At 42.4% G+C, this 13,807-nt stretch overlaps 1 protein-coding gene across 2 annotated transcripts in view; it reads right to left on the bottom strand.

Moving 5' to 3' along the window:
- Positions 1–13,807, bottom strand: part of ZFYVE28 (zinc finger FYVE-type containing 28) — a 134,513-nt gene that overhangs the window by 56,398 nt on the left and 64,308 nt on the right. For both annotated transcript variants that reach the window (XM_075261114.1, XM_075261115.1), the window contains exon 2: positions 3,455–3,595. In XM_075261114.1, the coding sequence (XP_075117215.1) occupies positions 3,455–3,595 (141 nt within the window). The remainder of the gene's footprint in view (positions 1–3,454; positions 3,596–13,807) is intronic.

Raw genomic sequence — 13,807 nt, 5'->3', positions numbered from 1 at the left:
GTGTCTAGCAACTCTGCATCCCCATTTGGGTGTGGTTGGCCTCTTCCATGTCTTAAAGCTTCTCTACTCCCCCTGATCCTAGAGCCTTCCATTTGGCCCAGCAGCACAAACATAGGTCTTACATAAAAAAACTTTCTACATTTGCCTAATATTGTACTGATCCCCCTCATGCCATCAAAACAACTCATACCCATCTGGGTCTGGACTCCAGAAGACCGCTTATGGAGTCCTGCAATATCTAACACCAAGACGGTAACAGAAGATCCTTTAAAGGGGTATTCCAGTAAGAAGGTTATCTCCCTATCCAAAGGAAAGGGTGTAACTTGTTAATGGGTTGGGGTCAGATTGCTGGAATCCCGCCCGGATCATGGAGATGGAGTGTTTTGCAGCAATAGGTCAGACCGTGCAGGACACACATCCAGGAGATGTTAGGTTTCGCTGTCTCTGGCGTTCCCATTAAAGTGAATAACATGCATTCTTGCCATTCCTTTAAAATGAGGGTGCAAAAGACAAAGAATTTGGAAGCAAAGTTACCACCTTTAACTCTTTGTCATATTCCCCCAACCATTCTTAAACATTTTTTTCAGGATGGAAGGGGGCATTATCCTGCTGGAAGAGACCACTGCCTTTAAGGAACCCGGCTATCATGTTTGGCTATCTGGTCTGTACAATGTTTAAGTATAACACTCACATATTGTAAATGACAGGACCCTTCACAAAATCTTTTGCTCAAGAGCCTCCATCAATCTTAGGCCTCAATCTCAGGCCAAATGCTGGGCAAGTGCAGCTCCGATCCAATAATCTCGGAACGGGCCAGAGCATCAGAAGAGCCTTGGCTGCACTATCAGATGCATGAGGCCTTAGTCAGACCTTGGAAACTAAAAGGGGATGTCCAACTCTCTTTTTAAGGTTTAACAGTGATACTCACTTAAAAAAAAAAAAAACTCACCTGTGTCCAGTGGCAGAAGGTCCGGTCTTATGTATACAGGTCACCCATCTGATGTTAGCAGTGATGCCCCATTTGTGCTGCAGCAAATCACAGGCCTCAGCGGTGACCTCTTCACAAACTGCATGTGACGTGCCATTTGTGAAGAGGTCACCCGGCACAAACAACCCAAGGACCTGTATACAGTAGACTAGAGCTGCTGCCACTGGAGTCCCGGGAAAAAGCAAGTAAAGTTTTTGTATATTCAACAGCTGAAATGTAACGCAACATTCCGCAACGCCAGGGGAGAAGAGTCTGACGCTTGCCGCACTTTGATCCTTGATAACTATACCGTTTCCTTCCTACTAACAAGCGCAGCAATCCACCATGGTTGTGTAGATGATTGACACTGATGTAGTCGTACGCTTTCTTCATATCTGATGTCAGCCATTAGTCGATCTACCGGCGGCTCCTTCTCGGATACAGCGGGGGGTTAATGATGAAAGCGCATCTCGCTCGGCAGGAACTAAAGCGTTCTTTTATGGCTTAAACCTCGGCTTCCTAAACATCAGTTTATCACATTATTGGCCTGTATTCTTTTGGCAGTGCACATATTTAACTAGGAAGACAACACAAGCAATACTTACATCTATAGACTCTAATTAGCTCTATAATAAAGCCCCCGGGAGATCTTTGGCATCTGGCTAACTTCATTTGCATTTAGTGTTGTCTTTTGCAACCTCTAAGGGTAAATTATTTTCAATGAAACTTTGTATGATAAGATTAAAAAATTGCAGGGCTGGTAAAAATCTGCACGTTGCCCCCACCGCCGGCAGCTGTTATACAGCACAAAGCGGCTGATGTAGCCACGGATGACACTGACTGCGCTGTGATTTATCGAGAATATGCCGAAATTTACATCTTCTAAGAAAACAATTACACGGCAAATACGCAAGATCCCAAGCAACCAATGGGCCGATGTGCGGAGACATCTGCTACTCGCCCCCAACTTTTTGGCTTGCCTTGTACTGAAGACGTGATTCAACAAACTCCTTAGGTCTATAGGATTTGTCCTTTCCGTGTAAGTACTTATTCACATGCCGGGTTTGATGGACATGTGCTAGCCAAGGCCCCATAGAAAATAATAGATCCATCACACAGCTGGATTTTGCGACCGATTCGTGAATAGAGCCCGCTTATTACTCAAGCCATTATCACGGATCCCTCAATGGAGTGAAGTCTATGAAAGATCCGTGAAAACAGGGCACCCTTGGATGCATACATACTATTTCATGGCCGAGTGCATGCCACAGTTGTGCGAGTACACACTAACCAAAAGGGATGTCTAGAGCACGTAAACAAACATTAAACCTAGAAAGAGTAGAACATTTTGTTCTGAATGTCCAGTATTTTCTGTATTATCCGGACAAATAACGAACGAAGGGTTAATCTACTCTTTTCAGAGGCTAAATGGTTAAAGGGGCTTTTTGGGATAAAAATATCCTGGGACAACCTATCCTAAAGATAAGTCAGCAGTTGCAGATCATGGAGACCCTACACGTGGCACCACCACTAATAAGTTAAATAAGTTGAATTGTTCTCAGCAGCTGATACAAAGAAAACCAAGGAGGAAGCAGACAGCACTGTTCTTGGTATGGTGGTAAGATTAGGTACTGCAGATCAGTTCCCTATTACCTGACCTGGAACTAAGCTGCAGTAACTCAATTCAGCCACTACACAAAGAACAGCGCTGTCTGCTTCCTGCTCCATTCTCTCTGTTTCAGCTGCTGAGAACAGTTGATCTAAGAGGGTGTTAGTTGACAGACCTCCAAAGATCTGATATTGATGACCCATGCTTAGTCTAGGACATTAATAATTTATCCAGGAAAACCCTTCAAAGAAAGGGACCGGACTTCACAATATTTGTGTTCTACTGCATATAGGACAGGGGGAGAGGCTCCTGCTGCAGTCAATTGCCTTATAGCCAAACAGGAAACTTAGAAGGAGGAGGAGGAGGATGAAATGATTGATCTCCTAGAACACAAAGAAGATATATGTGTGTGTGTGTGTGTGTGTGTGTGTGTGTGTGTGTGTGTATGTATGTATGTGTGTGTATATGTAGCTAGAAAGATAGATATAGAGATAGATAGATCGATAGATATAGATCGAGATATAGAGATAGATAGATAGATAGATAGATCGATAGATAGATAGATCGATCGATCGATAGATAGATAGATAGATAGATAGATAATCACTGTATGATTGGTGGTGATCCCAACCCAACAATTGTCAGACTAATGGGGCCCCAGTGCTTTCTAGATAAACAATGAAGGGGCCAAATTGCTCCCCTTAGTCTTACTGATCCCCATACCAATAGGAAACCAAGCCAGCCACTTATGTACCATTAAACTTTGAATGAATTAGACAAAATGCATTAAAAGGGGGGCTCATTTAGCAGGGGGTCAACCCAAAGCCTCCAGTAACTGCATGGTCACTATTTGGGCAGAATTGACTACATTCACCCACCTGGCATGAACGAAACTGGTTGACAAGCAGCGTACACCTCTGAGGGTCCTTCCTTCCATCCAGGCTGTCCAGCTCTGCAGCCACTTGGTTGAGTTCTTCATCTGCATAGTAAAATTGAGCAAGAAGCTGCGGATCTGACCTCTAAAAGCAGAAAAGATAAAAAGAGCAATTAGGGGAGAGGGTTTTATTAAGGATGGAGTTGTTACACATAATTTTGGAAATGGTTCCATTTATCCGAATGCAGCGTGCAAAACTAGATTAGTGTCAACGGGAACTCTACAGACAGTGACTGACAAAGTCTTTAAAGCGTTGCCAAATATGATGGCACTATACAAGTATAAGAAATAACAGACTGAAATATTGAAGATCTATCCTTAATACAGAGGCCCAACACTCAGCACCCACACAGATCAGCTGTCCTAAGAAACACTGGCAATCGGGTATGTACAGCCAGTAATGTCAAACTTGGCCTATCTTTGGTTCAGTCCCTTTCATGCGAATGGGGCTGAACTGCAATACCAAGGAGGACCTCTATACAACGTATGGCTCTGTGCTTGGTAAGTAGTGCAGAGACCGCCGCGCTCGGACTCTTCTTCAAACAGCTGACTGGTGGGATTCCTGATCTGATATTGATGACCTATCCTAAAGATATAGTTATTACAGCCTTGTCTTAATTGGATACAGTTAATTATAAGAAAAAAATAAGTTACTGAAGGGTTAATATTCACCAGTAAGAGTAATATTCACCATAAGAGGCGACTTTTACAGATAAATCAATGTAACCTATTCCAATCTATTCCCAGCGTCCTTGTGAACCTGAGCACGTTAGTCTCTGCGGAGAGAACCTGCACAATGTATCACCAGCTTCGATTTTCTGTGCTCTACCCCCCAAAAAATATTTTGCTTGATGCGCTTTTTGTAAAGCACAGCTTTATTTATTTGTAGCTCAGCCTGGCTGCCACAACACGGCGATAAATGTGATTTACGTCCGGAGAAACAATCCACCTTCCATCTATCGCCTCTCATTCTTGTAATAAAAGCAGGGCTGCCAGGGCTGGCTGTTCTGACTGCTGGAGACGGAATAGAAATCCAGTGACCTCAGCTTACATGGAGGGGGACAAGGCTGGAGGTCCGGAACGACAGAAACATCAATCACATACAAGGAGGACTTCGTGTACCAGATGACAGTCACAGTCTCGATGAGAAGCCTGTACAAAATATCACCTTTATGATAAGGCTGTGTTTATACAAAGCGGTATTATGGCGCACCACCGTTTACCTATTACTGACAACAGCTGCAGGATAACAATATGGTTATACAAAGCTGCAGTATGGCGCATGGCAAATGACCCTTTACTTGCAACTGCTGCAGTTCAGGAATTGGGTTATACAAAGAAGCAGTATGGTGCATAGCAAATTACCCTTTACCTATTCTTTTCAACTGTTGCAATATAGAAATGAGTTTGTACAAAGCGGTAGTATGGTCCAGTTATGCTTTACCTATTATTGTCAATTTCTGAGGTTTAGGAATGTATATCTACAAAGCAGGAGTACGGCGCAGCACCAATTACCCTTTACCTATTACTGCCAACTGATGCAATTCAGCAATGCAGTCATACAAAGCAGCAGTATGGCGCACCACCTATTACCATTTACTTATTACTTCCAGCTGCTGAAGCCTAGCAATGTATTTATACAAAGAAGCAGTATGGCATAGAACCAATTATCCTTTACCTACTGCTACCAACTGCTGCAGTATAGCAATGTGGTCATACAAAGTGGCAGTATGGCGCACCATGAATTACCCTTTACATATTACATCGAACTGCTGCAGTTCAGTAATGGGGTTACACATAGCTGTAGTATGATGCACCATCAATTATGCCTTACCTATAACTGCCAACAGCAGCAGTTCAGCATTGAGTTTGTACAAAGCAGCAGTATGGTGCACGACCAATTACCTTTTACCTACTACTGTCAACTGCTGTAGTTCTTCACGTTTATACAAAAGGTAGTATGGCACACTACCAGTTATCCTTTACCAATTATTGCCAGCTACTGAAGTTTAGCAATGCGGTCATACAAAGCGGCAATATGGCGCACCACCAATTATCCTTTACCCTCTACTGTCAACTGCTACAGTTCTGCAATAAGTTCATACGAAACGGTAGTAGGTGCACTACCAGTTACCCTTTATTGCCAGCTGCTGAAATTTAGCAATGTGATCCTACAAAGTGGCCGTATGGCGCAACGCCAATTACTAACAACTGCTAGAGTATAGCAATGAGTTTATTGGCGGTGTTTTTACATTTTTTTGTTCCTGTATAAAACATATGCCTGCTTCAGACGGCAAACTTCAGAGTTGTATTGTGCGTGCGCCAATTATCAATATGTCTACAGAAAACTCGAATATAGGGCCAGGCATAAGTCAACAAGGGGGAAACTTAACTAGGTTTGGTTGAATCTAATATAGCTGGTGACAGATCCCCTTAAAAGCAGAATGTATTGGGATGAATTCACACCAGGCAGATTTATCAGAACTTTCTGTAACTGAAAATCAATTCCATTTATCAGCAGTAAGCATGTGAATAAGAACAGTAGAGGAAGAAGCGCAGTGACCTGTGCAGGCTTTCTAGTATTCTGTAGTGCACATATACAGACAAATACCTGCATTACTATGACGCGGCAGCCGCCTGACACTGAGAACATAACAGACACATGACTGCAGGAGAGACAAACAATGGAGTAAGTCACACGAGGAGACGCGCACCTTACACAGACACAACATGGAGCTCATAATAATACCTTACAGCATGGCCGCAAGACTCGTTATGTGTATACAGGACATAACCCAATAATCACGGGGCAGAACAGATGACTAATATTAGACATAACAAACCATGAACCAAGGAGAAAAAAAAATTGCAAAATGATATACAATTTTGTTTTTTAGAATTAAAATAAAAAATAAATATATATATATATATATATATATATATATATATATATATATATATTTATATTTGTATATACACACTTTATCTGGCTCTAATATAGATGCATTGTGGCTGGCACTATTATATACAGTGTTGGCCAAAAGTATTGGCCCCCTGCAATTCTGTCAGATAATACTCTTGTTCTTCCAGAAAATGATTGCAAGCACAAACTCTTTGGTATTAATATCTTCATTTATTTTGCTTGCAATGAAAAAACACAAAAGAGAATGAAAAAAAAAGTCAAATCATTGATCATTTTACACAAAACCCCAAAAATGGGCCGGACAAAAGTATTGGCCCCCTCAGCCTAATACTTGTTAGCACAACCTTTAGACACAATAACTGCACACAACCGCTTCCGGTAACCAGCAATGAGTTTCTTACAAGGCTCTGCTGGAATTTTAGACCATTCTTCTTTGGCAAACTGCTCCAGGTCCCCCCTGAGATGTGAAGGGGGCCTTCTCCAAACTGCCATCAAGAGATCTCTCCTCCCCCACAGGTGATCTATGGGATTCAGGTCTGGACTCATTGCTGCCACTTTACAAGTCTCCAGTGCTTTCTCTCACCACCATTTTCTACTGCTGACCTGAAGTGTGTTTTGGGTCATTGTCCTGCTGGAAGACCCCTGACCTCTGAGGGAGACCCAGCTTTCTCACACTGGGCCCTACATTATGCTGCACAATGTGTTGGTCGTCTTCAGACTTCATAATGCCATGCACACGGTCAAGCAGTCCAGTGCCAGAGGCAGCAAAGCAACCCCAAAACATCAGGGGTTGACTGTAGGGACCGTGTTCTTTTCTTTGAAGGCCTCTTTTTTCCCCTGTAAACTCTATGTTGATGCCTTTTCCTACTTTTGTCTCATCTGACCAGAGAACATTCTTCCAAAATGTTTTTGGCTTTCTCAGGTAAGTTTTGTCAAAATTCAGCCTGGCTTTTTTATGTCTCTGGGTAAGAAGTGGGGTCTTCCTGGGTCTCCTACCATACAGTCCCTTTTCATTCAGACGCTGACGGATAGTACGGGGTGACACTGTTGTACCCTCGGACTGCAGGGCAGCTTGAACTTGTTTGGATGTTAGTCGGGACAGGGAACATTTAATAAACCTGTTATAGCAGGGGTGGATGTTATAACACAGTCACCCAATCATAAAAAAATCATATAATGCAACCAATGTCAATGCCTATGGTTACCTGGGTTATACCAATATCCCTATTGCACCATTTACTGGTCATGTGTAATAAATAAATAATAACAGATCAACCCGATATAAGACAACAATGTAATTGGAGATATAATAGAGGTATAAACAGTATATCCAGATCTGCTGAGCAAACAAGATGGCTGCACTGATGCTGGGAAATGATGCTTCAGAGCAATAATCTCAGTGCGGATCATCCCATGCTGATAATTTAATACAACACAAGATTTCCTGGGAATTCACCGTCTGCCAGATAAAAAGGAATGTAATTTTATGGCTGCAAAATAAAACAAGAAACAGGTAGCTGGTATTACATATGTCATATTACACATAGACATCAGAACCATAAGGAGTAACTAGGTATAAGAGACCCCTGTTCTTGACCATTCACCTCCATTGCATGAAAGTATGGACTTTGCTACAGGTCATGGGCCCCAAGATAATAATAATTCAGTCGCACTCCTGTGTGCCAGGATTAAAATCTACTCTGGCCAGGACCTGGTGTGAGCTTCAATAAATTTGTTAAGCCGAGGTGACCTCAACTGTGTTCCACCTTGGTCTCCATCTCAATGCCCTAGATTTTCCTCCCATTTGGGTTTCATTACAAATCCATATAATGGACCGCCTGGGACAGTATAAGAGGAAGTAGCTAACTTCTCTCATTTGGGTTTCATTACAAGTCAATATAACTGACAGCATGGGACAGTGAAAGAGGAAGTAGCTAACTTCTCCTCCCATTTTGGTTCCTGTACAAATCCATATAACTGACAGCCTGAGACAGTATAAGAGGAAGTAGCTTACTTCTCCCATTTGGGTTTCATTACAAGTCAATATAACGGACAGCATGGGACAGTGAAAGAGGAAGTAGCTAACTTCTCCTCCCATTTGGGTTCCTGTATAAATCCATATAACTGACAGTCTGAGACAGTATAAGAGGAAGTAGCTAACTTCTCCTCCCATTTGGGTTCCTGTACAAATCCATATAACCGACAGCCTGGGACAGTGAAAGAGGAAGTAGCTAACTTCTCCTCTCATTTGGGTTTCATTACAAGTCAATATAACTGACAGCATGGGACAGTGAAAGAGGAAGTAGCTAACTTCTCCTCCCATTTGGGTTCCTGTACAAATCCATATAACTGACAGCCTGAGACAGTATAAGAGGAAGTAGCTTACTTCTCCCATTTGGATTTCATTACAAGTCAATATAATGGACAGCATGGGACAGTGAAAGAGGAAGTAGCTAACTACTCCTCCTTTTTGGATTTCAACCTATTACCCTGGACGTCAATTTTTTTTTTATTTTTACAAACTAACACAACAAATTGTTCAACCCCGAGACAGAAACCCTTGATATTTTTGCTCAAATTTCGAGATATCTGTGTATATAGTGAAAAATTCTTGGTATTTTTTGGCATTTCATGAAGCTGGGAATTGGGTTTAGAACATCCGCAGGACAGATGAAATACGACTTATCCCACTCACAGGAAACCAAACAACAAACCGAACCGTTCCATTCACATTGCATCACCTCTCAGAGTTCTAAAGAGTCTATTGTAGCCGGGAATAAATCATTCATAAACTGACAGAAGTGCAAATCCCGAAGTCGAGCGAGGGCCATACAGGACACAATTGTACTTCACATCATCAAGGATAATTTATGCTGCATTGCTGAATATTTTACACAGCGACTTGTAGGGTGGAAAATGAGGGCAGCGCACACACTGTGTCTCCCCTACTCCTGTGCTGCTGTACGATGCCGAGCGGCCCAGGACACAGTCGATGGATTTACAACGTAATGCATCTCAATAGCTGTAATCTGTGATAATTAGAGACGAAATCTGCAGTAATAAAATTTTTGGCCGAGACGTATCTGATGGTACAGGTGACTGCTATTATGGCAGAACAGGATGAGCGCCTCCTTTGTCAACAGGCTGGGTCGGGTATTACAGTTCACTTGATTGAAAAGGAACTGCAATACCAGACACATTAAAAAAAGTGGTGGTCACCTTTTTAACCACTTGAGGCCTATTTTCCCTGGTTCAAGACTGGACATATTTTCAGATTTTTTCGTACATGGCTGTAACGCTTTAACCCCAGGTACAAGAGGTCTCCTGAATTACACTGGAGAGCTGATCAGGGTTCTTTAGGACCCAGCAGCTCATGAAGTCCAACATTTAAACCGACCAAGTTGATCCAGAGGCAAGAAAAATTTAAAAAAAATCCCACAAGGCTGATGAAAATTGCCCCATTAGAGGAAACATTTCGTTCCGAACTCCAGACACTATACAAGGAACTGCTTAGTAAGTACTGAAGACTATGCTGTGCTCACCCGAATGCTGCAGCCTCTACAAACAGCTGATCGACCAGGGTCCTGGGTGTCAGACCCCTGTCGATCTTTAATCGATTACCTATCCTAATAGTAGGTCATCAATTATTAAGTCTGGAAAACCGGTTTAAAGATGGAGGCTGCTGGAAAATAGACAAAACAGGAGACGCTGAGGTTGGAAATACCTTTAATACTCGAGCACACGAATGTTAGATTAGTCTCAATTTTCTTGGAATGGTGGGCATGCTCGATACATGATTTATAGGGCACCACAAAAGAAACACGACTCCCCATTATAAGCAGCGACCCCTGAAAGGTCCGTCTTTCTGCATATTCATCAATACTGTTATCTGCCATCTATTTCACATAATGCAAAATGTAAATTTATTCCCACGAAGAAAAGACCTTGAGAGAGCTAAAAATAACCCGAGCCTATAGACTGTAAAAGACAATGCAGCCGGGTAATTGACATGCTTGAGATATTTCTAGGAACAGATTAGGTGGTCATGGTCAGACTCTTCATCATACTGATCAGAGACTTCAGCACATACAAGACGCCACTGCAAGGAGTAAGTACCTGTATAGTGGCTGATGAATTACAATGGTGCAAGCACAGGAGCCGGGACCCCTCACAGAATCCGCAAACCAGTCCTGGACAAAATAACCCTACAACATGCAGTAGAGTCAGGGACCCACAACCAGATAAAGATACTCCAATAAAAGAAAAGAAAAAAAAAAAAAAGTGCGTTAAATGTGCTGCAACCAATAGCTAAAGGGTATGCCCCCTATTAGTCAGCGTAGAGCTCGCCAATGTACTTAAAGCAGTTCTCTAACCCTTACCTCTAGTAGTAAAATCTCCTCTCTGCTTCCATAGAAGTCAGGTAGTCCCAAGGTAGGCATAGAAGAAATCCATCACTTCACTGAGCAGTCACAGCAGCTACTCTCCATCCCCCCCAGTAGTCACAGCAGCTACTCTCCATTACCCTCGATAGTCACAACAGCTACTTTCCATCACCCCCTCCAAATAGTCACAGCAGCTACTTTCTATTCCCTCAGAAGTCACAGGAGCTATTCTGTTCCCCCAGTAGTCACAACAGCTTCTCTCCATTCCCCCAGCAGTCACAGCAGCTACTCTCCATTTCTGTATCTCTGGCCTTTTTGTGACTGCCTACCAACTAAGGTTAGTGACATGTGAGTGCTACTGTCAGGAGTGATGGAGCTTAAAGGGGCTGACCCTTCTCAAGGATCCTATCTATACTGGTAGCTTATGTAAATTGAAAACTTTTCCTAAATATATTGCTTTAGAAATGCTGCTTTGTTTGCCTGCTATGTGAACTTATTACTCCCATTGTTTACACAGCGTTGCTATAACCACGGACCTGTGAGATAGGACAAGTGACATCACTTACTCAGTGCCGCAGGACAATCAGTTCAGGTAATTGCAGCAGATAACACGGAGTCCATTCTGTACAAGCATGTGCATATTATCTGATCTGCATAAGTATTGTGATACCTTATAGTGTTGTTCAGCAAGGGATGTGGGAGAAATACAGGAAGTGAGAAGAGTCTGCAGAAAAAGCTGAAACAGTGAGATGGGAAAACCCCTTTAACGCTGAAAGTGTCAGCATCCAGCTACATGAATTAAAGGGTAGGCCAGGAATTTATTTTTAAATGGGCCTTTCCTTAGAATAGGCCAGAAAAATCTGATCGGCTGAGGTCAGACAAGTGGCCCCCGCATGGATCAGCTGTACAGGGCCACTTCCGACACCGATACTATACACAGCACCAAGTGGGAACCAGTTGGCTCTGTGTTTTCTATATAGTACAAGTGTCGGTAGAGGCCCTATACAGCTGATCCACCTTCATGGACTACTCCTTCAGAAGTGGAGTCCGGCCTCAATAGGCCATAGACCATGTCAGGCAGGCAGTTTTATGGTTATGGCTGATCAGTGTGTATATTGTTTTATTTTGCTCCCGTCAGAAAAAGGCCACGGAGGAACCATAGCCCAATACACAATGCCTCTTATACAACCGGGATCAGGCCGTGTGCTGCGCTGACCATGAAAGAAGTCATATATATTTAAAGGCTTCAACCTCACGCCGCCAATAAATCTCCTGCCTGGCTATTCCGCACTGTGCGCCGTAGATAAACTATGCCCTGAAACCTTAATTCAATGCTCAAATCCTATTAGGTGTCCTGATCAGAGGGGTATGGTGGCAATTTATCTGGAAGCAAACAAGGTTAAGAGGCACCAGGATTCTCTGAAAACCTAACCCGCTTCCTCGAGTAAGAACCAATTTTAGAAGTTTATTAGACGAGTACATTTAATAGACTAACTAGAGATAAATGCTCCGAATATATTGGTGTCAAAGTAATGACATCATGGGGTTTTTTGTTAAATAAAGTTAACATTTCGTGCCAAGTAATTTCTTATTAAAAGTTTATTTAATGTGTGATTTTTCGGGCAATATTTGTGTCATTAATACATTTTGTAATATACTTTATTAGCAAATTGTGGCTCCTTTTGAGAAATCCTGCACTTTATTCTTTCCCTTGTCTCTATATGGATATATACTTACCGTATATATTCGAGTATAAGCCGACCCAAATATAAGCCGAGGCCCCTAATTTTACCACATAAAACTGGGAAAGCTTATTGACTCGAGTATAAGCCGGGGGGGAGGGGGGGATGCAGCAGCTAATGGAAAAGAAATTTTTTTTTTGCTGACTAGAGGGGGACTTTTTCAGCACAAAAACTGGGCTGGAAAATTCGGCTTATACTCGAGTATATATGGTAGCTTTACATCAGAGGTCTGGAAGTATGCTATTTTCCCAGGTGGAGAGGAGACCATTCATTCCCCAACTTTCCCAGGAGAGGATAAAACTGACCATCCCCCACCTCATGAAAAGGGAGGAGGGGGTATGCTGGCAAGGGGAGTGACTGAATGAGCCAGGAGCTCAATATTAAAAAAAAAACAAAAAAACAAAACAAAACATGGATTCTAGGAGAACTTGGTCACACCTTTGAAGCCAGCAGCAACCTACTGTAAGTGTTGGCCATCCCATCGAAAGTTCTCCATGCTCTATGTAAATATAAGGACAAAGGTTTTTCTCTTTTTCCAAACTGTTTTTCTCATTTTGTCACCTTTGTTTGTCTTTTTTATATATGAGCACTGGACCCTTTATATTTATATATTCATTTTGCTTACTTGTATGGCATTAAACAATTATATCTGGGGCAAAGTGGTGTCATATTTAAATTTGTAGACAATTAAAAGTTAAATATTTTTTGCAATTATAGCAAATAGAAAAGTTTAAAATTTAACATTTTGCACAGTTGTTAAGATTTTCTTTAAACATCTTAGTGGTGACAGTCCTGATTGGTTACCAATGGATTTAACCTAAATTCAAGAACTTTCTATGGTCTGGCACAAATGGCGTAACTAAAGTCTTATGAGCCCCAGGTGTAATCTTTTGTCCGGGGCCCCCTACCTCACCCTTACAACGACTTCTTGTTAGCAATGGTGACGGGTGCTAAGGAGTTTGATCCACCTTAGTGTGGTTAGGGTGATCTGTGGATCTCTCCTTGGCTTATGGGCCAGAAGGAAGCTGCAATGTCAATACTGAAGCCAGTGCTTATGGGCCCCCTAAGGCTCCAGGGCCCCGGTGAGACTGCACCCTCTGGACCCCATCAAGTTACGCCCCTGTCTGGCACTGGTCAAAAGCCCAGCCATGATATTCTTGTTGTGGACAGGTTATCAGGCAGGGACATTACATGTATGAGAAGATAACCAGGAGACAATAAGGAAATCATGGATGAGTTTATCTCTAGTC

This window comes from Leptodactylus fuscus, chromosome 1 (genome assembly GCF_031893055.1).
Source record: "Leptodactylus fuscus isolate aLepFus1 chromosome 1, aLepFus1.hap2, whole genome shotgun sequence".
In the NCBI taxonomy this organism is placed as follows: Eukaryota; Metazoa; Chordata; class Amphibia; order Anura; family Leptodactylidae; genus Leptodactylus; species Leptodactylus fuscus.
Note: the sequence above shows the minus strand (reverse complement) of the source record. Positions and strands in the feature narration are given on the sequence as shown.